Source organism: Bubalus kerabau, chromosome 4, assembly GCF_029407905.1.
Source record: "Bubalus kerabau isolate K-KA32 ecotype Philippines breed swamp buffalo chromosome 4, PCC_UOA_SB_1v2, whole genome shotgun sequence".
NCBI lineage: Eukaryota > Metazoa > Chordata > Mammalia > Artiodactyla > Bovidae > Bubalus > Bubalus kerabau.
In genome coordinates, this window is record NC_073627.1 from 144,063,026 (window position 1) to 144,087,125 (window position 24,100).

General features: G+C 40.9%; 1 protein-coding gene across 21 annotated transcripts in view; it reads right to left on the bottom strand.

The window, feature by feature from the left end:
- FRMD3 (FERM domain containing 3) overlaps positions 1-24,100 on the bottom strand; it is a 396,931-nt gene that overhangs the window by 286,928 nt on the left and 85,903 nt on the right. The window contains exon 1 of one of the 21 annotated variants that reach the window (XM_055578890.1): positions 23,856-23,897. The exons of the other annotated variants lie outside the window; for them this stretch is intronic. Coding sequence (XP_055434865.1) covers positions 23,856-23,882 — 27 coding nt within the window. The 5' untranslated portion in view covers positions 23,883-23,897. Of the gene's footprint in view, positions 1-23,855; positions 23,898-24,100 lie in introns of those variants that run through there. 21 annotated transcript variants of the gene reach the window in all.

A 24,100-nucleotide genomic window follows, 5' to 3' on the forward strand; every position in this document is an offset into this window, starting at 1 on the left:
AAGTCAGATTCTTCTTACTGAAAAACTGCTTTTCATGTGAATAGATCCATTTTGTAAAGTTCAGAAGCTAGACCAAGAGAGGTGACTATCACAGGTGAGAAAAAATGGTTTGGGGTCATTTCAAAAATGTTACTATAATTTTTGTTAATATTTTTACATTATACTACTTCAAATGCACATAATTTTCATTTGCATAAAGTGCCAATAGCCTCTATTTAGAGCCAATCCTTCACCAGTGTTCTTTCAAAAAAGCACACTCCAATCTGCCTCTTCAAGTCACCAACCCTCACCACACTCACTGGGGTCACAGCCATGCCTACGGGATCACCCTTCCCAACTCATTCTGCACCAGTTGACTCAACCTTCCTAAAATAAGCATCACTGTACACCCCCTTGCAGACCTTAGAGGGTCCCCTCTTTGTTTGTAGGATGTCCAAACACAACCAGCAACTGGACTTTGAGGCTCTCCATAGTAGGACTTCATCTCCCCCATGTCTTCCCTATGGTCTTATACGACACTCTAGGGTCCTAAGCTCACCTTGCTTCTTCCCACACCCAAGCCTTTCTGTAATCTAATCTCCCCGACAGAGATGGCCACCCCATGCCTTGCCAACTCTAAATCCTAATCCTCAATTCCTAATTCTCAAGTCCACAGAATCTTCCATGTGACTCTAATCAAGTGCCCCCCTCTCATCAGATTTCTACAGCAGAACCTGTACTCTCCATGTCATACTTCTTTTATGAACTTCTGTTGTTGTTTAATTTTTTATAGTGATGTTTCATTTTTCATATGTCTTTGACTTTCCATATAATGAAACTCCAGTTTCTTAGAAACAGCATCATCCACTTGATTTGTAATCCCACTAACAATAATAAAAACAAGAGGAGGGGGAGAGGAAAGGAAGAGGCCGGTCAGTAAGCTCAAATGGGGAAAACCACCCTCTGAAGGAAAGCATTCATGCCAACTTCTGCTCTCCAAAGAGTTGGGGCTCCTCCCTCAAAATTATCACAAGGAATTCGTCTTGGCCTCCTTCAGGATTCAGGCTCAGTGCTGGCAGAGAAGGAAGTAGAAAAACAAATAAATGGGGACAGATCCATCTGTTCCAGGTAGGACAGCAAGGTGATGAAATCTTACAGCCATAAACTCCTGGCAACCTCTGGTTTACATTTTCTTCGCTTTCCTAGAAGTTGGGATTGAGGAGAACTCATGTTTTTGCATTCAGTGCCTATGAGAGCGCAGAGGGCACAAAAGTAAGGCTGTGTACCGTGTGTGTGGTGCACACACATGTTAGCAATACACAGACACAAACACAGAGAAACAGCACTGAAAGCACTTCAACGTGTGTTACCACACCCTTCAAAATTGCAGACCTTTAACAAGACAAAGTACACTAAAAATGCCAGCATGGTGAGACCACTAGAAATCATCACAGTCTTCCCTTTCCCTGTGGAAGAATTACTGCCCTTTGTTACTGTCTGGGAGACCAAACTAGAAATCAGAGCCTGAGTTACTCTTGTCTCTATCATTTATTTAAGCCCATTTCCTGCTAAACCTACCATCTACATCTGATAAAGTATATAATATTCAGTTCACTCATTTTTGTTACCTCCTCAGAATGCAAAGCAAAAGTTATGATGAGAGAAAAGTCAAAGATTCTTGTGGGGCGAACATGTAGCACACTAGCAGGTGTGTGAAGTCACTCCAGTCATGTCTGACTCTTTGCGACCCTATGGACTGTACCGGGCTCCTCTGTCCATGGGACTTCCCAGGCAAGAATACTAGAGTGGGTTGCCATGCCCCCCTCCAAGGGATCTTCCCAACCTAGGGATCAAACCAGGATCTCCAGGGTCTGGCAGGTGGGTTCTTTACCACTAGCACCACCTGGGGAGCCCATAGCACACTAGACTACAACCCAAAGAGATCTCTCACCTATGCATCTGAATGGCATCTGTTTCTGGGGCAATCTGATGAATCAAAATCCAGCTTTAATTAAATTTTAAGACTTTAAAAAAACAGGTAACACCTTCTAGCAATGATAGACAAGCAAATAGAAAACCTAGACAAAACTTTAAAACAAACAAAAAATTCTCTTTGAAGGTATCAAAGAGTTACTAAGACAAGCAAAACCTGAAAGGCCAAGTTCCCAGAGTAAAGAAGCCTGAAGCTGCCCCACAGTGTCTCCCCACCACCACCACTTAGGCATTTGCTGATTTGTAAACTTCACAGAAAACAAGAGGAGCAGAGCAAAAAAACGTCTGCTAAAGGGATGGTCAACTAAGCAGAGCTCTCACCACTAATAAGGAGATATCATTGGAACTCAGAAGCCATCAAAGCAAAGAAGCTTTTGTATACACTCCAACTGTTCAGTTGAAGAAGAATAATACTTCTATTATTTAATTAAAATTATCTGCTCCTACTCTAAAACTTTGCCTGCCTGCCAGAAGCTAAAGGAAAAAAATCCTCTGTGAAAGAACATGTCATCAAGAGCCTCCCCAGTTTTTCATTTATAATACCCAAGATCCAATTAAAAACTACCAAGGGCTTTCTCTGCATCTATTGAGATAATCATATGGTTTTTATTTTTCAATTTGTTAATGTGGTGTATTACATTGATTGATTTGCGGATATTGAAGAATCCTTGCATCCCTGGGATAAAGCCCACTTGGTCATGGTGTATGATCTTTTTAATGTGTTGTTGGATTCTGATTGCTAGAATTTTGTTAAGGATTTTTGCATCTATGTTCATCAGTGATATTGGCCTGTAGTTTTCTATTTTTGTGGCATCTTTGTCAGGTTTTGGTATTAGGGTGATGGTGGCCTCATAGAATGAGTTTGGAAGTTTACCATCCTCTGCAATTTTCTGGAAGAGTTTGAGCAGGATAGGTGTTAGCTCTTCTCTAAATTTTTGGTGGAATTCAGCTGTGAATCCGTCTGGACCTGGGCTTTTGTTTGCCGGAAGATTTTTTATTACAGTTTCAATTTCCGTGCTTGTGATGGGTCTGTTAAGATTTTCTATTTCTTCCTGGTCGAGTTTTGGAAAGTTGTACTTTTCTAAGAATTTGTCCATTTCTTCCTCATTGTCCATTTTATTGGCATATAATTGTTGATAGTAGTCTCTTATGATCCTTTGTATATCTGTGTTGTCTGTTGTGATCTCTCCATTTTCATTTCTAATTTTATTGATTTGATTTTTCTCCCTTTGTTTCTTGATGAGTCTGGCTAATGGTTTGTCAATTTTATTTATCCTTTCAACATACCTCAACATAATAAAAGCTATATATGACAAACCCACAGCAAACATTATCTTCAATGGTGAAAAATTGAAAGCATTTCCTCTAAAGTCAGGAAGAAGACAAGGGTGCCCACTTTCACCATTACTATTCAACATAGTTTTGGAAGTTTTGGCCACAGCAATCAGAACAGAAAAAGAAATAAAAGGAATCCAAATTGGAAAAGAAGAAGTAAAGCTCTCACTGTTTGCAGATGACATGATCCTCTACATAGAAAACCCTAAAGACTCCACCAGAAAATTACTAGAACTAATCAATGACTATAGTAAAGTTGCAGGATATAAAATCAACACACAGAAATCCCTTGCATTCCTATACACTAATAATAAGAAAACAGAAAGAGAAATTAAGGAAACAATTCCATTCACCATTGCAACGGAAAGAATAAAATACTTAGGAATATATCTACCTAAAGAATCTAAAGACCTATATATAGAAAACTATAAAACACTGGTGAAAGAAATCAAAGAGGACACTAACAGATGGAGAAATATACCATGTTCATGGATTGGAAGAATCAATGTAGTGAAAATGAGCATACTACCCAAAGCAATCTATAGATTCAATGCAATCCCTATCAAGCTACCAACAGCATTCTTCACAGAACTAGAACAAATAATTTCACAATTTGTATGGAAAAACAAAAAACCTCGACTAGCCAAAGCGATCTTGAGAAAGAAGAATGGAACTGGAGGAATCAACCTACCTGACTTCAGGCTCTACTACAAAGCCACAGTTATCAAGACAGTATGGTACTGGCACAAAGACAGAAATATAGATCAATGGAACAAAATAGAAAGCCCAGAGATAAATCCACGCATCTATGGACACCTTATCTTTGACAAAGGAGGCAAGAATATACAATGGATTAAAGACAATCTCTTTAACAAGTGGTGCTGGGAACTCTGGCCAACCACTTGTAAAAGAATGAAACTAGAACACTTTCTAACACCATACACAAAAATAAACTCAAAATGGATTAAAGATCTAAACATAAGACCAGAAACTATAAAACTCCTAGAGGAGAACATAGGCAAAACACTCTCTGACATACATCACAGCAGGATCCTCTATGACCCACCTCCCAGAATATTGGAAATAAAAGCAAAAATAAACTAATGGGACCTAATTAACCTTAAAAGCTTCTGCACATCAAAGGAAACTATTAGCAAGGTGAAAAGACAGCCTTCAGAATGGGAGAAGATAATAGCAAATGAAGCAACTGACAAACAACTCATCTCAAGAATATACAAGCAACTCCTACAGCTCAAAGCCAGAAAAATAAATGACCCAATCAAAAAATGGGCCAAAGAACTAAATAGACATTTCTCCAAAGAAGACATACAGATGGCTAACAAACACATGAAAAGATGCTCAACATCACTCATTATCAGAGAAATGCAAATCAAAACCACTATGAGGTACCATTTCACAACAGTCAGAATGGCTGCGATCCAAAAGTCTACAAGTAATAAATGCTGGAGAGGGTGTGGAGAAAAGGGAACCCTCTTACACTGTTGGTGGGAATGCAAACTAGTACAGCCACTATGGAGAACAGTGTGGAGATTCCTTAAAAAACTGGAAATAGACCTGCCTTATGATCCAGCAATTCCACTGCTGGGCATACACACTGAGGAAACCAGAAGGGAAAGAGACACGTGTACCCCAATGTTCATCGCAGCACTGTTTATAATAGCCAGGACATGGAAGCAACCTAGATGTCCATCAGCAGATGAATGGATAAGAAAGCTGTGGTACATATACACAATGGAGTATTACTCAGCCATTAAAAAGAATACATTTGAATCAGTTCTAATGAGGTGGATGAAGCTGGAGCCTATTATACAGAGTGAAGTAAGCCAGAAAGAAAAACACCAATACAGTATACTAATGCATATATATGGAATTTAGAAAGATGGTAACAATAACCCTGTGTACGAGACAGCAAAAGAGACACTGATGTATAGAACAGTCTTATGGACTCTGTGGGAGAGGGAGAGGGTGGGAAGATTTGGGAGAATGGCATTGAAACATGTAAAATATCATGTATGAAATGAGTTGCCAGTCCAGGTTCGATGCACGATACTGGATGCTTGGGGCTGGTGCACTGGGACGACCCAGAGGGATGGAATGGGGAGGGAGGAGGGAGGAGGGTTCAGGATGGGGAACACATGTATACCTGTGGCGGATTCATTTTGATATTTGGCAAAACTAATACAGTTATGTAAGTTTAAAAATAAAATAAAATTAAAAAAAAAACAAAGAAAGAAATGAGCCAAACCAGATCACACACACACACACAAAAAAAAAAAACTACCAAGACCAAGAAGAAAATAAAATCAGACAATAGTAATCATCTCACAGTTGATCCAGATAGTGGGATTATTAGACGTTATTAGACTTAGGCTAAAAATCACTGAAGAGCATGTTTAAGAAAATAGATGACAAGATGAAAATCTCAGCAAACACTGAAATCCATATATTTTAAAAATTAGATGGAAATTCTAGAACTAAGATGCAGTGTAATTGAAGAAATTAAGAATGCTACAGGTGGATTTACAGCAGAATAAACCCAGCTGAAGAGAGAATTAGTGTTCTAGAAGATGTTTCAGTAGAAAAAATTTCAATATGAAACTAAAAGATGCTTGCTCCTTGGATGAAAAGCTATGACAAACCTAGACATCATATTAAAAAGCAGAGAGATTACTTTGCCAACAAAGGTCCATATAGTCAAAACTATGGTTTTTCCAGTAGTCATCTATGGATGTGAGAGTTGGACCATAAAGAAGGCTGAGCACCAAAGAACTGATGCTTTCAAACTGTGGTGTTGGATAAGACTCTTGAGAGTCCTTTGGACAGCAAGGAGATCAGTCCTAAAGGAAATCAACCCTGAATATTCTTTGGAAGGACTGATGCTGAGGCTGAAGGTCCGATACTTCGGCCACCTGATGTGAAGAGCTGACTCAATGGAAAAGACTCTGATGCTGGGAAAGATTGAGGGCAGGAGGAGAAGGGGGCAACAGAGGATGAGATGGCTGGATGGCATCACCAACTTGATGGACATGAGTTTGAGCAAACTCCGGGAGATGGTAAAGGACAGGGAAGCCTGGAGTGCTGCAGTCCATGGGGTCACAAAGAGTCAGACATGACTGAGTGAACCACAACAAGAAGAAGAAAATATCCAGAGTAGAGCATGGAAAGGAAAAGGAAAAATCCAAAGAAAACCAAAATAGAGAATATCTGAATCCATGAAAGAGGACAAATATTTATTGAGTACATGCTGCAGGTTAGACACAGTTATCTTCAAGTAATTAAATCTGATTTCATTAGTCACTGATTTTCATTTGAAAAATTTCAGGAAAAAAGCATTCATAATATTTGAAAGAGCTTTTGTTTCAAATATATATTCATAATAAGTTTAGAGAACACTTTACAGTGTGTAAAGTGTGATGCCTAGTAAAAGTATACAATGGTCTTTGAAATTGGAATAAACTCAGTTCACATGCTATTGTCATCCACTACCTGGACACACTAACCTCAATTTCCTTGTCTATGAAAAGCAACAATATCTGCCTAGAAAGGTCCTGGGAGAAGCAAATGAGTTAAGACATATAAAATACACAACAAAAATACCCAGACTAAATGAACAGCCTCTAACTTTTCTCTTCCCCAGGTCTCACTTATTTAAATAGTATTCACTGAGAGGGTATTGGCTGAGTATACTCAACTTCAGTAACTACAAGAATCAAATGAACGTAACGTGTACCTATTTCAGATCCTATGTTAAAAATGTAGACAAGTGACTCAGCAGTAAACGATTCTGCAATGCAGGAGACGTGGGTTCAGTCCATGGGTTGGGAAGATCCCCTGGGGAGTAGGAAATGGCAACCCACGCTAGTATTCTTGCCTAGAAAGTCCCACACACAGAGGAGCCTGGTGGGCTCCTACAGTCCCTGAGGTCACAAGAGTCGGACACGACTGAGTGACCAAACAACAATGACAAAAATATGTGGTGCCTCCCTGAATCAACAATAATGAAGTCCACGTTGGTTAAAACAAAATGCTGGGTGTTTGCTTGAATGGTTAACAACACAGTGGTGATGCTGTCGGAGCTGGTGTGGTGGTGAAGGCAAGGAGTTTGCCCCTGAATATGTGGGTTCCAAGGGTTAAGCTGTCTCCAAATTGAAGATGTTCATCAACAGTTAGAAACCTGGAGCTCAGAAGAGAGGTGGAAGTGGAGATAGAGTGGATAAGGAAAGTCAAGAGATTGGCTGAGGCCACCATGGGAAAATGTACAGCAGGAAAAGAGGGTTGATATGCTAAATATAGCCAATACTTTTGGAAACTGCAGGAAAAAGTCACCGGTTTCCCACAACCAGAGTGAGCATCAGTACACAACATGGGTCTCCTGGGGCTTACTTTACCTCGTGAGTCACAATCTTGTCCTACTAACTAGAACAAGACTCCCTATCACATGGTTTCATAGACGTTTGTACTTTTTCCTTTGTGGCTCTAATTATAATTGTATTTAAGTAATGTTTGATGATGTATGTAAGCAATGAATGTATTGCCTTTCCTCCTAGATTTTATGATCCTGGAGGGCAAGGGCTGTCTCTTTTTCACCATCACATTCTCAGTACCCAGCAAAGTATCTTGCAGGTAGTAAGCACCATTCCACAAATATGATGAATAAAAGAACAAGGAAAACCAGCTCCACGGTTATGAGCCGAGAATCCTGCTTTTCAAAGTGTGATCCAGCAGCATCAGCATCCCTGAGTGCTTGTTAGAAATGCAGTCTCTCAGGCTCTACCCCAGACCTACTGCATCAGAACCCACAGCTGATCTGTATGCACATGAAATTTGAAAAGCTCACTGTAGATGCTTTTGATAACTAGACCAAGAAAATCTCCCCCTGAATGAGTAGAGGAAGATGAGGGAAATGGTTTTGAACTCAGCAACCTGGTTTGAAAGTGAAGTCGCTCAGTCGTGTCCAACTCTGTGCAACCCCGTGGACTGTAGCCCACCAGGCTCCTCCGTCCATGGGACTCTCCAGGCAAGAATACTAGAGTAGGTTGCCATTTCCTTCTCCAGGGGATCTTCTTGACCCAGGTCAAACCCAGGTCTCCCACATTGCAGGCAGATGCTTTAACCTCTGAGCCACCAGGGAAGCGCTTAACCAAAATTTCTTGAGAGCTAATTTTTTCAAAGACAACTAGGTTGTGTAATTACTGTCTGACTGCTTGCCCTTAAATCAGAGGTTCTTGCTATAGGGTCACTTCAGCATCACTGATGGTTTTTTAAAATACTGATACCTGGATCTCACCTCATCTTCCTAGAAATTCTGATTTAATGAGTCTGGAGGAGGCTGGACCACAAGGATTTGCAAAGTTCCCCAGGTGACTTTAATGCCCAGCCTGGTGGGCTGCCGTCTATGGGGTCACACAGAGTCGGACACGACTGAAGTGACTTAGCAGCAGAAGGTTGAAAAATACTGCCTTGGATAATTCCAAATACTACAGCTGAAGCCTCTTAATCAGGTGTACCCCAGACTGTGTCCAAGCCTCTCCCCAGTCATGGGTTATGCCCAGCCCTAAGGGCAGCAGATGACCAGCTTGACCTTGGGCCAGCCGGCTGCTGGTCTCACACAGAACTTGATCACATTCTGCTCCCCTTCCTAGAACACAAAGGCTTTGTTGCCAACATCCTCAATGAATCCTTGATTGTACTTCTCTTAGCTGGTTACCAAGACCCTCCCATGTCAAGGTCTTTCTTCTCATGAAGAAAAGGTTTTTGTCTCAACTATCAGCATCATTTGATTGAAACTATGAAGCAAAAGTATTCTCTCTGCCCTATTATTTCTAGATATCATCCACAACTCACATATTAGCTTCTCAACCTGAATCTTAAGTCCCCTGACCATCCCTACCTCTGTTTTCAGGCTTCCCTGGTGCTACCTACTGGGATTTCCAGTTGTCCACCCCTCCTCCACACACTTTAGACATTCCAAGGTTTGGGCCTTGTCTGGATCTTTTCCTTAAAAGAATCTACATACTGCTTGTCCTTTTCCACTGAGACTTGAACTCCCAGTGTGAGAAGAGCCATCAGACTCTCATCTCACCCCATGAGTACATCCTAAAATACTATTTATGCTGCTCTAAGGCTAAGAGTTGAGTCATTGGAAAAGACTCTGATGCTGGGAGGGATTGGGGGCTGGAGGAGAAGGGGATGACAGAGGATGAGATGGCTGGATGGCATCACCGACTCGATGGACGTGAGTCTGAGTGAACTTCGGGAGTTGGTGATGGACAGGGAGGCCTGGCGTGCTGCGATTCATGGGGTCGCAAAGAGTTGGACACGACTGAGTGACTGAATTGAACTGAAGGCTTAGCCCAATTTTCTTTCCCTGAACCACAGCCCTGCTCATCTTTCCAGGACTGGCTTCCCTTCTTGCTTCTATTTCTTATCCCAAAACTATATTCTGGCAAATGAAAACTCCTGTGTCCAAAGACTTATATTTCAATTTAGAACTATGAATTTCTCACGCTTAACAGAAGGTAAAACTATACAGTTCATTCTCTTTACAGCAATGGCTTAGAGAGAGCCACCTAACCGTAATATCAGTCCCCTAAGGAGGGTTCTAAATTAGGCCTGTAACTCCCCATATGGGTTTCAGGGGCTCTGTGATGCTCTGCAAATGTATGTGGGGAAAATATGGGTGCTTTTCTATAGAGAAAGTCCATATTTTTCATAAGATCTCCAAGAGAGTCCTGAGAACATGAAATGAGCCTCAAAATCGTTGTTTGGAAAACGCAAATCAAAACCACGATGAGATACCTGTTCACACCCACTGGAGTGGTTATTGATTGAAAAAAAAAAAAAAAGAAACAGCAGGTGCTGATGAGAATGTAAAGAAATTGGAGATCTAGTGGGAAGTAAACTGGTGCAGCTGCTATAGAAAACAATTTGGTGATCCCTCAAAAAATTAAAATAGAAGTACTATTTGTTGTTGTTGTTCAGTCACTAAGTTGTGTCCGACTCTTGCCTAATATATCACATGATTATTTTTAAGCATGTAATTTTTAACAAACTTTTCCTGTTTCTTGTCCTTTCTTCCTTCTAATTCTATGCCAGGAAGAATGAAGCAGAAAGATGAGGTTGGAGAGTATACATATGTTAGATGTTATTTACTGCTAAGGTCCCAGGTTTATGGATACTAATTACATTATTATAAACAAAAAAGAGGGATATCTTCCATGTTCCAATGGTGTGAGTGTATCATAAACTAGGGATTATGATTGATCAAATTCTGTGTACCAGAGGCATTTTAAAGAAAAATAAAAATCAAAGGGGGAAAATGGCTTTTCTAGGTATATTGATAAAAAAGGACAATTCGATAAGAGAAATTCTACTTTCAGCTTTTTAAAATGATTGTTATTTAGAAAACTATCCATACATTGCCAAACCAAATACTAGAATGACACCACTAAAGGAAAATCAGTATATACAAATTCACATTAGTAAGAAATCCAATACAAACTTTTTTTACAAGGAAAGTACCATCTTTTGTTTAAACTCAAATTCCATGTATGAAACATTGGTTTGTCCCAAATTTCCAGGGTATTCACTTCAAGAATAATTCTATGAGATGTTTCAAAGTAATCTAGAAAAGAGGAGTCCTCAGTCTAATAAGGAAGGGAAACTCTGAAAGCTCAATAAAATCAAACCTGTTTCTTTTTCCCACAGCACTTTACATGCTAATGAGCCCTGTGATCACCAAGAGGGGTACTGTAACCTTTCCCAGTGGTATTTGATCACAGAACCCTTTGCACAGACAGCCAATATCCTGACTTGGGAAATGCTGTTGGTGTGTTTTAGGCTTTTTAAATATATTACATATAAAGTAAATTCCTAACAAATCAGACAGAAGGCAAAGCAAACAGAAGTGAAGACAGCAAACCACTAGCACTTTTCCAGCCTTTCTTCTTTCAAGGCTCTTCACTGTCTCCAGGACAACTTAACCATTGGTGACAAGGCTTGTGCATGTGTGTATCTGCTCAGTTACTAAGTCATGTCCAACTCTTTGTGACCCCATGGACTGTAGCCCACCAGGCTTCTCTGTGGATTCTCCAGGCAAGAATACCGGAGTGGATTGCCATTTCCTTCTCCAGGTGATCTTCATGGTCCAGAGAGCAAACCCATGTCTCCTGCATTTCCTGCATTGGCACGCAGCTTCTTTATCATTGAACCACTTGGGAAGCCATAAGGAAGGTTCATTTACAGGAAGTTCCTACCAAGTACATTTTTGGAAGCAGCATCCACTTGTTTGAAAATTTCAAAGTATATTTATTTGCTGGATTCCCCACCAGATGATTTCAACAAAGACTGTAAAGTTTTTTGTGAGTTACTATATGTAACTCACAAAATAACAATGAGCAAAGAGTTTTCTTTTTTAAAGACATAGATGGATACTACAATCTGTCTATGGAGTGGCCAACAGCATCCATTAAGCATTTACTATGTAGAAAGCCCGAAAGAGGGTTGATGGAATATTCCAAGAAAAATCAGACTCCATGCTGAGAAATCTGTATGCAGGTCAAGAAGCAACAGTTAGAACTGGACATGGAACAACAGACTGGTTCCAAATTGGGAAAGGAGTACATCAAGGCTGTATATTGTCACCCTGCTTATTTAACTTATATGCAGAGCATATCATAAGAAACACTGGGCTGGAATCAAGCACAAGCTGGAATCAAGATTGCTGGGAGAAATACCAATAACCTCAAATATGCATATGACACTACCCTTATGGCAGAAAGTGAAGAACTAAAGAGCCTCTTGATGAAAGTGAAAGAGGAGTGTGAAAAAGTTGGCTTAAAACTCAACATTCAGAAAACTAAGATCATGGCATCCAGCCCCATCACTTCATGGCAAATAGATAAGGAAACAGTGACAGACTTTATTTTGGGGGGCTCCAAAATCACTGCAGATGGTGATTGCAGCCATGTAATTAAAAGACACTTGCTCCTTGGAAGAAAAGCTATGAACAACCTAGACAGCATATTAAAAAGCAGAGACATTACTTTACCAACAAAGGTCCATCTAGTCAAAGCTATGGTTTTTCCAGTAGTCAAGTACGGATGTGGGAGTTGGATATAAAGAAAGCTGAGCACCTAAGAATTGATGCTTTTGAACTGTGATGTTGGAGAAGATTCCTGAGAGTCCCTTGGACTGCAAGGAGATCAAACCAGTCAATCCTAAAGGAAACCAACCCTGAATATTCATTGGAAGGACTGATGCTGAAGCTGAAGCTCCAATACTTTGGTCACCTAATGTGAAGAACTGACTCATTTGAAAAGACCCTGATGCTGGGAAAGATTGAAGGCGGAAGGAGAAGGGGATGAGATGGTTGGATGGCATCACCAACTCAATGGACATGAGTTTGAGTAAACTCTGGGAGTTGGTGATGAACTGGCATGCTGCAGTCCATGGGGTGGCAGAGAGTCGGACACAACTGAGTGACTGAACTGAACTGATGCTGTCAATGATTATAGTTGATACCAAGAACAAAGGTCTACCATAGTATATTCTACTAGGTTTAGGGGATGAAAACAGGTATAAAGTGTGTAGTTACTATTCAGAAAAATAGGACACATAAACTTCTTAATATTTCAACATAAATAATTGGTACATAAATATGATGGGTTTCCCTGGTGGCTCAGATGGTAAAGAATCTGCCTGCAATACAGGAAACCTGAATTCGATCCCTGGGTCAGGAAGATCCCCTGGAGAAGGGAATGGCAACCCACTCCAGTATTCCTGCCTGGAGAACTTCATGGACAGATGAGCCTGGTGGTTTATAGTCCACGGGGTCGCAGAGTTGGACACAGTTGAGCAACTAACACTTTCACTTTTCATAAATATAATAAGTACTCTGTTAGTATGACTATTACCAAAAAGACAAAGACATCAAGTATTGGCAAGGATATGGAGAAAAACAACCCTAGTGAACTGTTGCTAGAGATGTAAACTGGTGCAGCCACTGTGGAAAACAGTATGAAGATTCTTCAAAAAGCTAAAATAGAACTACCATAGGATCCAGAAATCCCACTTCAGCATATATATCTGGAAGAAATGAAATCAGTATCTTGAAGAGATCTCTTCACTCCCATGTTCCATGCAGCATTATTCACAACAGCCAAGATACGGAAACAGCCTAAGTGTCTATCGACAGATGGAATTTGTGGTACATATATATATACACACAGTGAATACTATTCAGCCTTAAAAAAGAAGGAAATCCTGTCCTCATAGATGAACCTGAAAGACATTATATTAAGGGAAATAAACCAGATACAGAAAGGAAAAAAATCTGTCTGATCTCAGTTATATATGGAATCTTAAAATAGTCAAAATCATAGACACAGCGAGTACAGTGACAGTTACCAGGGCAGAGAGGTAGGGGAAATGGGAGATGCCGGTCAGTAGGAAGAAAGTTTCAATTACGTAAAATGATAAGTTCTAGAGATTTAATGTACAGCAGGGTATTTACAGTTGATAATATGGCATTTCATACTAAAATTTGCTGAGAGTAGATCTTGTGTTCTCACAACAAAAATTATAACTGTGCGATGTGACAGACGCAGAAGTCTTTTCACAATGTATATATCAAAGCATCATTTTTACATTCTTAAATATATACAATTTTTATTTTTTAAAAAAGTATTGTAAAACATTATGAAATAGGAGAGTTTCTGAAGCCAGCAGCTATAGGGATGGACTCTTGGAAATAAGATATCTTGGGCTACAAACCAAAAAGGAAGGAGGATGGATATTCAATCAGAAGGGAAGAAATAGAGGTATCCCAATTAAGCGGAAGAGCTCATGCAAACCCACAGGCAGGAAGGAGCATAGATGCCACCAGCAAACCAATTTAACTCAAAGAATCCAACCATGAATGTGGGCCCACTCCCACCTCTGAAAGCCACATGAGCTGTGTTTGTAAGTTTAGGAGATGGCAGAGGAGGCGTGATTCCGGACCAGGAGCTGTTGCAGGGACATCCTGGCATGGCAGGCAGCCCCCTGGTCGTGGCAGCGGCAGCAGCACTTTTGACAGTCTGCTTCGACAGTGCGGTTTTGGAACTGTTCCTGGGAGCTCCGCCCTGAATTTGTTTGAATCCATTTACCACTCTGCCATTGAGTCTATACCACTTAATAAACCCTTTTGTGTTTAAGTGAGCTATTGTGGATTCTAACGTCTACAACTAAAACCTTGTCTGATGCAAATGTAAACTGTGGCACAGTATAAAATGACAGGGTGTGAATTTAAACCTATGTGGGGTGTAAAGAATCCAAGCGCATGTACTGAGCCTGCACACACCCCTAACGGGCCACGAGAAATGTATTTCAGAAAAAGCTGCTGATTCTAAAGGCACACAGTAGGCCTTCAGACTCACTACAGAGAATTTATTTTCATCATTGGAAGAGAATATTTCTGGTGAAATTTTGGAGCTTAAGGATAAGTGCTGAAAAGATATTCAACATCACTGATTATTCAGTTCAGTCACTCAGTCGTGTCCGACTCCTTGTGACCCCATGAATCGCAGCACGCCAGGCCTCCCTGTCCATCACCAACTCCCAGAGTTCACTCAAACTCATGTCCATTGAGTCAGGGATGCCATCCAGCCATCTCATCCTCTCTCATCCCCTTCTTCTCCTGCCACCAATCCCTCCCAGCATCAGAGTCTTTTCCAATGAGCCAACTCTTCGCATGAGGTAGCCAAAGTAATGGAGTTTCAGCTTCAGCATCAGTCCTTCTAATGAATATTCAGGACTGATTTCCTTTAGGATGGACTGGTTGGATCTCCTTGCAGTCCAAGGGACTCTCAAGAGTCTTCTCCAACACCACAGTTCAAAAGCATCAATTCTTCGGCGCTCAGCTTTCTTCACAGTCCAACTTTCACATCCATACATGACCACAGGAAAAACCATAGGCTTGACTAGACGGACCTTTGTTGGAAGAGTAATATCTCTGCTTTTCAATATACTATCTAGGTTGATCATCACTTTCCTTCCAAGGAGTAAGCGTCTTTTAATTTCATGGCTGCAGTCACCATCTGCAGTAATTTGGGAGCCCAGAAAGATAGTCTGACACTGTTGCCCCATCTATTTCCCATGAAGTGATGGGACAGGATGCCATGATCATTATTTTCTGAATGTTGAGCTTTAAGCCAACTTTTTCACTCTCCTCTTTCACTTTCATCAACAGGCTTTTTAGTTCCTCTTCACTTTCTGCCATAAGGGTGGTGTCATCTGCATATCTGATCATTAGAGAAATGCAAATCAAAACTAGAATGAGGTATGACCTCACAGTGGACTGAATGGATATCAGCAAAAAATATCTACAAACAATAAATGCTGGAGAGGATATGGAGAAAAGGGAACCTCTTGCACTGTTGATGCAGCCACTATGGAGAACAATACGGAGGTTCCTTTAAAAACTAGGAATAAAACTATCATATGACCCAACAATCCCACTACTAGGCATACACCCTGAGAAAACCATAATTTGAAAAGATACATGTACCCCAGTGTTCATTGCAGCACTATTTACAATAGCCAGGAAATGGAAGAAATCTAAACATCCATTGACAAATGGATGTATAAAGATGTTGTACATGTACACAAGGGAATATTACTCAACCAAAAAGGGAATGAAACTGGGTCATTTGCTGTGACATGGGTGAACCTAGAGTCTGTCATACAGAGTGAAGTCAGAAAAAGGAAAACAAATACTTTGTATTAACGCATACATATGGAATCTATAAAAATCATACTGATACAATTATGTAAAGTTTAAAAATAAAATAAAATTTAAAAAAAAAATCATACTGATGAACTATCTGTAGGGCAGGAATAAAGACACAGACATAGAGAATGGACTTGTAGACACAGTGGAGGAAAGGGAGGGAGGGACAAGTTGAGAGACATATATTATGAGTGTATATTAGCACTGACATATATATATACTACCATGTGTAAAATAGATAGCTAGTGAGAATATGCTGCATAGCACAGGGAGCTCAGCTCAGCTCTGTGATGACCTAGAAGGTGGGGTAGGGGTGGAGTGGGAGGGAGGCAATATATGTTTATGTATAGTTGATTCACTTTAATGTACAGCAGAAACCAATACAACATTGTAAAGAAACTATGCTCCAATTAAAACAAAACAAAACAAAACAAAAAACTCTTAAAAAGAAAAAAAAAAGGTAAGTGCTTATTCCTTAGGAGAATATGTTTAAAGTCTTCCTTAACAATTAGTATAAAACTTCCCCCCACAATCCTTTATATTAATAAATTTCTTTAAAGAGTTTACCTAGATGAAGTTCTCCTTCTCTGTTCCCACACTAGCTATAGGAAGGGACCTTAAGCAAGTAAGCATGTTTTTAAATAATATTCCTTGCCAATACAGAGTATAACATAGGCACTGGAATTTTTCCCAGTCACAGAATCCCCTCAATCAATCATGGGGAAATGTGGCAAAGGAAAAAGGATTCAGTCAAGCGTAGACATCTATATTTTACAAATGTGTTGCCAATTTTCAAAGAAGTAAAAATATCAGTGATTAGTCAAGAAAAAGTCTCAAATCTACTGGAAGGGAAATGACTTGGGCTTGGGAAATATTATTTGCACCCTAGTAAAACCAAAGCAGTTGTAAAAAAAAAAAAAAAAGAAACAATATAGAGAAAGTCTCTATCTTCTGACATATATCTAGAGATATAGTCTATTAATTCCGCCCCCCCAAAAAAAACATATAATAAAGTCCACTGCTGTGGATACTAAATAAACATATGTCAATGCCTTAGCTTCCTTGTGTTCTGGAGGACTGGTGTAATTCTGTCCCGAGGCTTCAGGCAGAGAAACAAACATCAATGACTAGCTATGTCTGGGCATTCATTAATAAATTCTCATCGAGATGACATCAGACACATGAACCTAGATCAGAATTCTGCACAGGGGGCTGGAGAAAATCATTCATAGACAGCCAACATGAGTTATGCCATTTTCTCACTGGTGTGTAAAATTACATACACTTATAGTTTATATTTCTGATCTAAAATGTCCTTCTGTAATCTGATGCAGAAAATCAGCTGGTTTGCCCTTACACTAACAACCATCTCATTAAACCACAGAGTAATTCATAAATAATTTAACAGGAACACGACTAATTTTCCAGTCCCATTTTGATCTTTAGGAGACAGGAGATCTGTAAATAGTGCATTGTGCTTTACTGCCACATAGCACTTAATTACACTAAGCAATTTCATTAAAACTGAGGAAAATAATTTAGAAGTAGTTGAGTTCTTCAGATCATTAAATTCTGAATGAGAGACGTATCATGTCTCACAGCTAAAGCTGGCTTTCCTGTCAAACCCTTGGGGTGCAGTGCAGCCTCACTGATCCTCCGTTTCAGGGACAGATGGGAAATACTCCTTAGTGATAGTGAAAGGCGCTTAGTCATGTCTGACTCTTTGTGACTCCATGGGCTGTAGCCCAGCAGGCTGCTCTGTCCATGGGATTCTCCAGGCAAGAATACTGGAGTGGGTTGCCATGCCCTTCTCCAGGGGATCTTCCCAACCCAGAGATCAAACCCAGGTCTCCCGCATTGTAGGCAAATTCTTTACTGTCTGAGCCACCAGGGAAGCCCAGTGGGAAACACTACTTTGCATCTTTAAGAGTTCACTTTTGGGATTCCCACTACCCAGATATGACTCAGGAAAGAGCAAAGAAAGGACAAGCTAGGTGGGGTAGTACAAAGAGAGGGGCTTCCCCAGTGGCTCAGCAGGAAAAGAATCCGCTTGTAACGCAGGAGATGCAGGAGACTCGGGTTCGATACCTGGGTCAGGAAGATCCCCTGGAGGAGGGCATGATAACCCACTCCAGCATTCTTGCCTGGAGAATCTCATGGACAGAGGAGCCTGGCAGACTACTGTCCATAGAGTTGCAAAGAGTTGGACAAGACTGGAGCAACAGAGCACAGCACAGTACAAAGAGTGCTGTGCCAGGTGTTACAAAACCTGAATTCCAGCTCTGTACTCAGGCACTAATGTATCGTGTCTCTCTCTCTCACACACACATAAGATCTATAAAAATTAGGTGGATTTAACCAAGAGAATACAAGTTCCCTACATGCCAATGATTCTTAAACACCTTCAACAAATTTGAGGAAAAAAGCTCCTTTGCATGCATGCACGCTAAGTCACTTCAGTCATGTCCGACTCTGTGCGACCCCATGGACAGCAGCCCACCAGGTTCCTCTGTCCATGGGATTCTCCAGGCAAGAACACTGGAGTGGGTTAAAGCTCTTTTACCAGATTCTAATATATTAATGGATATATGGTACAAAGTTCAATGTGTATCATATATATTAAAAAAAATGTAAAAAATGTGTATATGTTTTAGTCACTTGGTCATGGGCAACTCTTTGCAACCCCATAGACTATAGCCCACCAGGCTCCCCTGTCCATGGATTTCCGAGGCAAGAACACTGGAATGTGTATCCGTTTCCTTTTCCAGGGGAAGATTCTCAAGAAGAGTCCTGACCCAGGGATTGAACTCAGGTCTCCTCCATTGCAGGCAGATTATTTACCATCTAAGCCACCAGGGAAGCTCAATGTAAAATATACTATAATGTTTATATGAGTATATTAATGTATAATCCTACCACAAAGAATTATTCACATTACCCCCTTGTACAGACAAAACATTTCTGTTGATCAACAGTGAATAACATACATTCACTAAATTCCATGAAGTGAAGTCAAGTCGCTCAGCCGTGTCCAACTTTTTGCAACACCATGGACTGTAGCCTACCAGGGTTCTCCATCCATGGGATATTCCAGGCAAGAGAACTGGAGTGGGTTGCCATTTCCTTCTCCAGGGGATCTTCCTGATCCAGGGATCGAACCCCGGTATCTCACATAGCGGGCAGACGCTTTACCCTCTGAACCACCAGGGAAGCCCTATAGAGATGGCAGCGGTGGGATACAGAGACACAGTTTTGAAGCTGAGACCAAAGGGGCTACAAAAACATACTCTGCCGACTTATAATGCTGATAGCTCACCAAGGCAGACCAGCACTGAGCATCTCTTCTAGGCTGTACACTTTACAATAGCCTAAGGTTTTGCCCATCACCAGGGCCTCCAGAGTCCCTGGGAAGCTACATTTGGCAGCCAGCAGACGGCAGGGAAAAGAATGCACTTTCCACACATGGCAGTTCAAGGGTGCTTGCCAGTCAAGTGACCAAACCCTTCCCTGGCTCATCTCAGCTTATGTATTCTACCAGGTGAGCCCACCTGTTTCCACTGGCCCATGAATCTATGTCTAAGTCTTTAAAACCTATAACATAATGGGACTTACTCTATGCCTTTGTTTAAAGGAACATTAGTTAATATCTCCATTCACACACACACATACCCCACTAAGTCCTTTGATAGCAATCACTGAATATTCAGCACTATGGCTAAATTTGAAGTAAACTCTTGCATTAACAAAGACATCTTAAATCAACATGACGCCATAGACTGATTATGAATATCCTCCCAAGCACCACTGTAAGCATGTTTTGTCTAAGCATTTGGTTAGCAGGGATCCTTTCAACACTGCTTGCGCTGCAAACAGCATTACTTCCCATCTAACCCCTGCCATTCATCGCGTTTGACATGCTGCTGTTTTCAGCAGAGCAAGAAGAGAATATTAATGGTGTCACCCAAGTTATCATCAACAGAAAGTAAAATTTATGCCAGTGGGGAAAATGCCATTAGTAGTGGATTATGAAAGGTCACCAAAAAGCCACCGTACCAAATGAATCAAACAGGTTTTGTCAAAAGCACTTCTAATTATTCCTAAGCACCAAGACTTTACCGCCTCCCTCTCATCCCCACTCCAAAAAGCCTATCTCAGTGGAATAAGAGATAAAGACCATCTGTATATTTCTCTCTACTTGTAAGAAACTGAATTTTAATACAAACCACCTCATCTCAGAAATCTGCTGAAAGGCTTCTGAAGACATAGATGGGATCTAATAACAGATCTCCAGGACACTGCTGGAGTTGGTGAACTTCCAACACCACAATAGAGGCTCTCAACAAATGAATTGAATGCAGCAAATATTTTCTAAGCCCTCCCTATATGACAGTCCTGGTCTGCAGACTGGGGGATGCAGACATACTAGGAGAGCCCTTAATGAGAGAGAGATTTAACCACAAATCATTCTGTATAACGAACTAGCACAGAAAACGGAATGATTAAATATCAGGAGAGTGCGAAGAGACTTTCCAGGGCTGACTACACATTGGGGGCTTTTGGACATGAATAGAGTTGAAGTTTGGGGTGACTCTATTAAAATATATACTGCTTTTATCTCTTTTGTAAAGAAGCACACTGAACCACTGAGGTTTTTTCCCTAGAATTCTATTATAGTTACATAACCTACATACAAGGAAATAGTTGGCATCAAGGATGCACAAACATCTCGGTAATATGCTCTCCTTCAACTCAGCTGCAGAAGGAACATACCAATGCACAAAAAGGAAAGACGAAAATAAAAATGTTGTTGTTTGGAGCCCCTCTGAAACACTTTGCTGCTGCTGCTGCTGCTAAGTCGCTTCAGTCGTGTCCGACTCTGTGTGACCCCATAGACGGCAGCCCACCAGGCTCCGTCGTCCCTGGGATTCTCCAGGCAAGAACACTGGAGTGGGTTGCCATTTCCTCCTCCAATGCATGAAAGTGAAAAGTGAAAGTGAAGTCGCTCAGTCATGTCAGACTCCTAGCGACCCCATGGACTGCAACCTTCCAGGCTCCTCCGTCCATGGGATTTTCCAGGCAAGAGTACTGGAGTGGGGTGCCATTGCCTTCTCCACTGAAACACTTTACTCTGCATTTAGTCCTAAGCTAACATTAATTTCACACAGCTCCACTGAAACTTAGCCATCCTTCAATGCAAATTTAGTCCTGGATGCAACTGCAACCCACAGAGGAACTGATCAACAGTGAAAAGAAATATGCTATTGCTTAATCCTATGGATTAAAACACAAGGGATTACACAAGAAGATAAATGGCCAATGAAGCATAAGTAGAATATCTACAATTTAGAAAAGGGGAATCATGTTTGAAAAAAAAAAAATTGGTCACAATACTTCCACTCTCCTGATATTTGAATCATTCTCCTCACTTCATTTCACACTCACAACTCACTTTCTCCATGAAGTCCTCTCCAGCTACCCACACAAGTTCCACCCACTCAATAGTGAGGTTTTTAAGGCAGGCAGGCACCATATCTCCTTCACTGAAAAATCTCCTTCCCACTCACAAAATCCAAGGCTGGACCATCAGCATGGTCCCCCCATTTAATGGTCCCCCATTAAATGTTTGACAAAGTAAAAAATAGGAACAGGGAACAATTTAGACAATTTCCATGCTGCATAACGAAGAAGATCCTACAAGGAAAATGGGGGAAAGAAATTAAGAGTGAATAAATTGTGAAACTGTCAGAAGTCTCCCATTTCCCCCTTCAGCAGAAGCTCACTCCCACAGACATGTGTGTGTATGTGTGTGTGTTTCATAAATGACAGGAGGAAAAGAGGATATTCTTTATTCTGCTCAGGTCTCCAGCCATCTCAACAGCCCTGTCAAGTGGCCCTGGTGTGACCTGTGGCAGAAGCCTGCAAGATCTCATATTAGGTAAGCAGAGGTGGAAAGAAAGCAAAGTTCCAACCACTGTACTACGGGGCCTGGGTGCCATGTTTTAGGACCAGTTGAGAGTTGGGCATTTAGAATAACAAACTAATATAAGTTCATCACGAAACTCAGCAGAGCCACCTGGACTGTCTGGTGCCCACAATCAAAGGTACCATTTCCCTTCTGTCTCAGACATTAGCTCTACACAGTGCATGGACTTCACCATCTTCTAAATGCAAATTTAGTCATTCAACATGAGATTTTTAAAAACTGCTCTTATATACAGCTGTACTGAACTCACTACTTTTAAAAATTGTTATTTTCGATTCAACCTCAAGTAGCTGAGAAAAAATGTACACAATACTGCTAAAAATAATAGTATGTTAAAATAATAATACTCTTAAAAATTAATGCCTTCAGGTAAAAAATTCACTAATGAAAATCTCAATAAATGTAACAACCAAGTCCAGTCAACATAAGAGAAACAAAGTGGCTGATGATTTATATTCAGCCTTCCCAGGTCACACACCCCCAGGGGCAGATCACTGAAATCTCAAAGACAAGAGGACAGCCAAACACTGTTCCAATCCCAATAAATATGATTTGTGTTTCCTGACCTTCTTGCCTTCAATCCCCCCACTCTCAGTTCAATTCAGTCACTCAGTCAGTGTCCAACCCTAAAACACACTTAACACCCAATCTCTTTTTATTTTCTATCACCTGGCTTTTTATCTGCTAATTGTGCCTTTTCCCCACAGTCATTACAGGAACTTCCCCTGCAGTCTGCTCATCCCAGAAGCAGAAACAACCGCAAATCTGTCAAAAACACCAGACCATTAGCGGCAGAGTAGGTCCCAAAGACGGACACTCCTGGGAAATGTTGCAATGGAAAAACAACAGGGCCTTTTTTGAACTTCCTTCTGCAGTTCTGCACTCCATAATGGAATTAACTTTTCATCTATTTGGCACAACTGGGATTTGGAGAATGAGGAGATGCAGATGCTAGAAAACCAAAATCCTTCAAAAAATGCCTTTAGTGAGCTTTCTATAATTTGCAGACTTATAGACTAATTAACCAGTTTGTGGAAGATCCAACTTGTTAACACACCTCTCTCTCCCTCTCCCCTCACTCTCTCTCTCTCTCTCTCTCTCACACACACACAGAGTTCCTGTTGTTGCCCAAAGCAACCATTTAGAAAGCAAGCATAATAAAGTGGGGGAAAATGCATGGAAAGTAAATACTACACTCCAGTAGAGCCCAAAGTCTGTCCCAAGCTCATCATTTCATGAGATGCTCCAGTTTTAAAAATTATGACTTTGATAACCACCCATGTATATTCATTTCACTCTTGGAGAATCCCAGGAAGCACTAGGACTGAAGGTTCTGTGAAGTTCTGCCATTTTTCAAGATGTTTATCTAAACTAGCATATCCCATGAAACCCCTTTTTTAGTGGAATACCTAGAGTATTTTAGGAAGTATCACTGCACTTAATTTGTATCCTCTTAGCTACAGCAATTAGAACATCTGACTGCAGAAATTTGAGATAAAAAGAAACAGTAATTAGTTTGCTGTTCCACCAGGGGTAAGAGGGGAGGGTTTTGATAACAAATTGAACTGTGACCAAGAAAAGATCATAAACGTGATTGGAGACAATAAAGGTGATGCTTGCTGGATTTCCTGACTCTCTGGACTCAATGTTCTCTGCCAGAGCCCTGGGAAGGACAGGCATACTGAGGAGCTTTGTCCAGTAACTGCCCCCCACCAAATACACACACACTCACCCACCCATCTTGGAGAAAGATACCACATGCTGAAGGGCACCAACCAGGACTCCGGGTCTGTGATGAGTCATCAGGGGTCACCTGTCTGGAAGATTCTGCCACATCAGCAACACCAAAAGCTTCAGTCGATCCATGTCCTTCCACACAAACCCTTGTGGGACCGGCACAATGGAAAATGGGAAGGTCAGCCAAGAAAACCATTTTGGAGGCTCACCCCGACCACTGTAGGGGAGCGATTACATTACAGTCTGTCGGGAAGTGGTATTTTGAGCTCTCGTCTACTTAACTG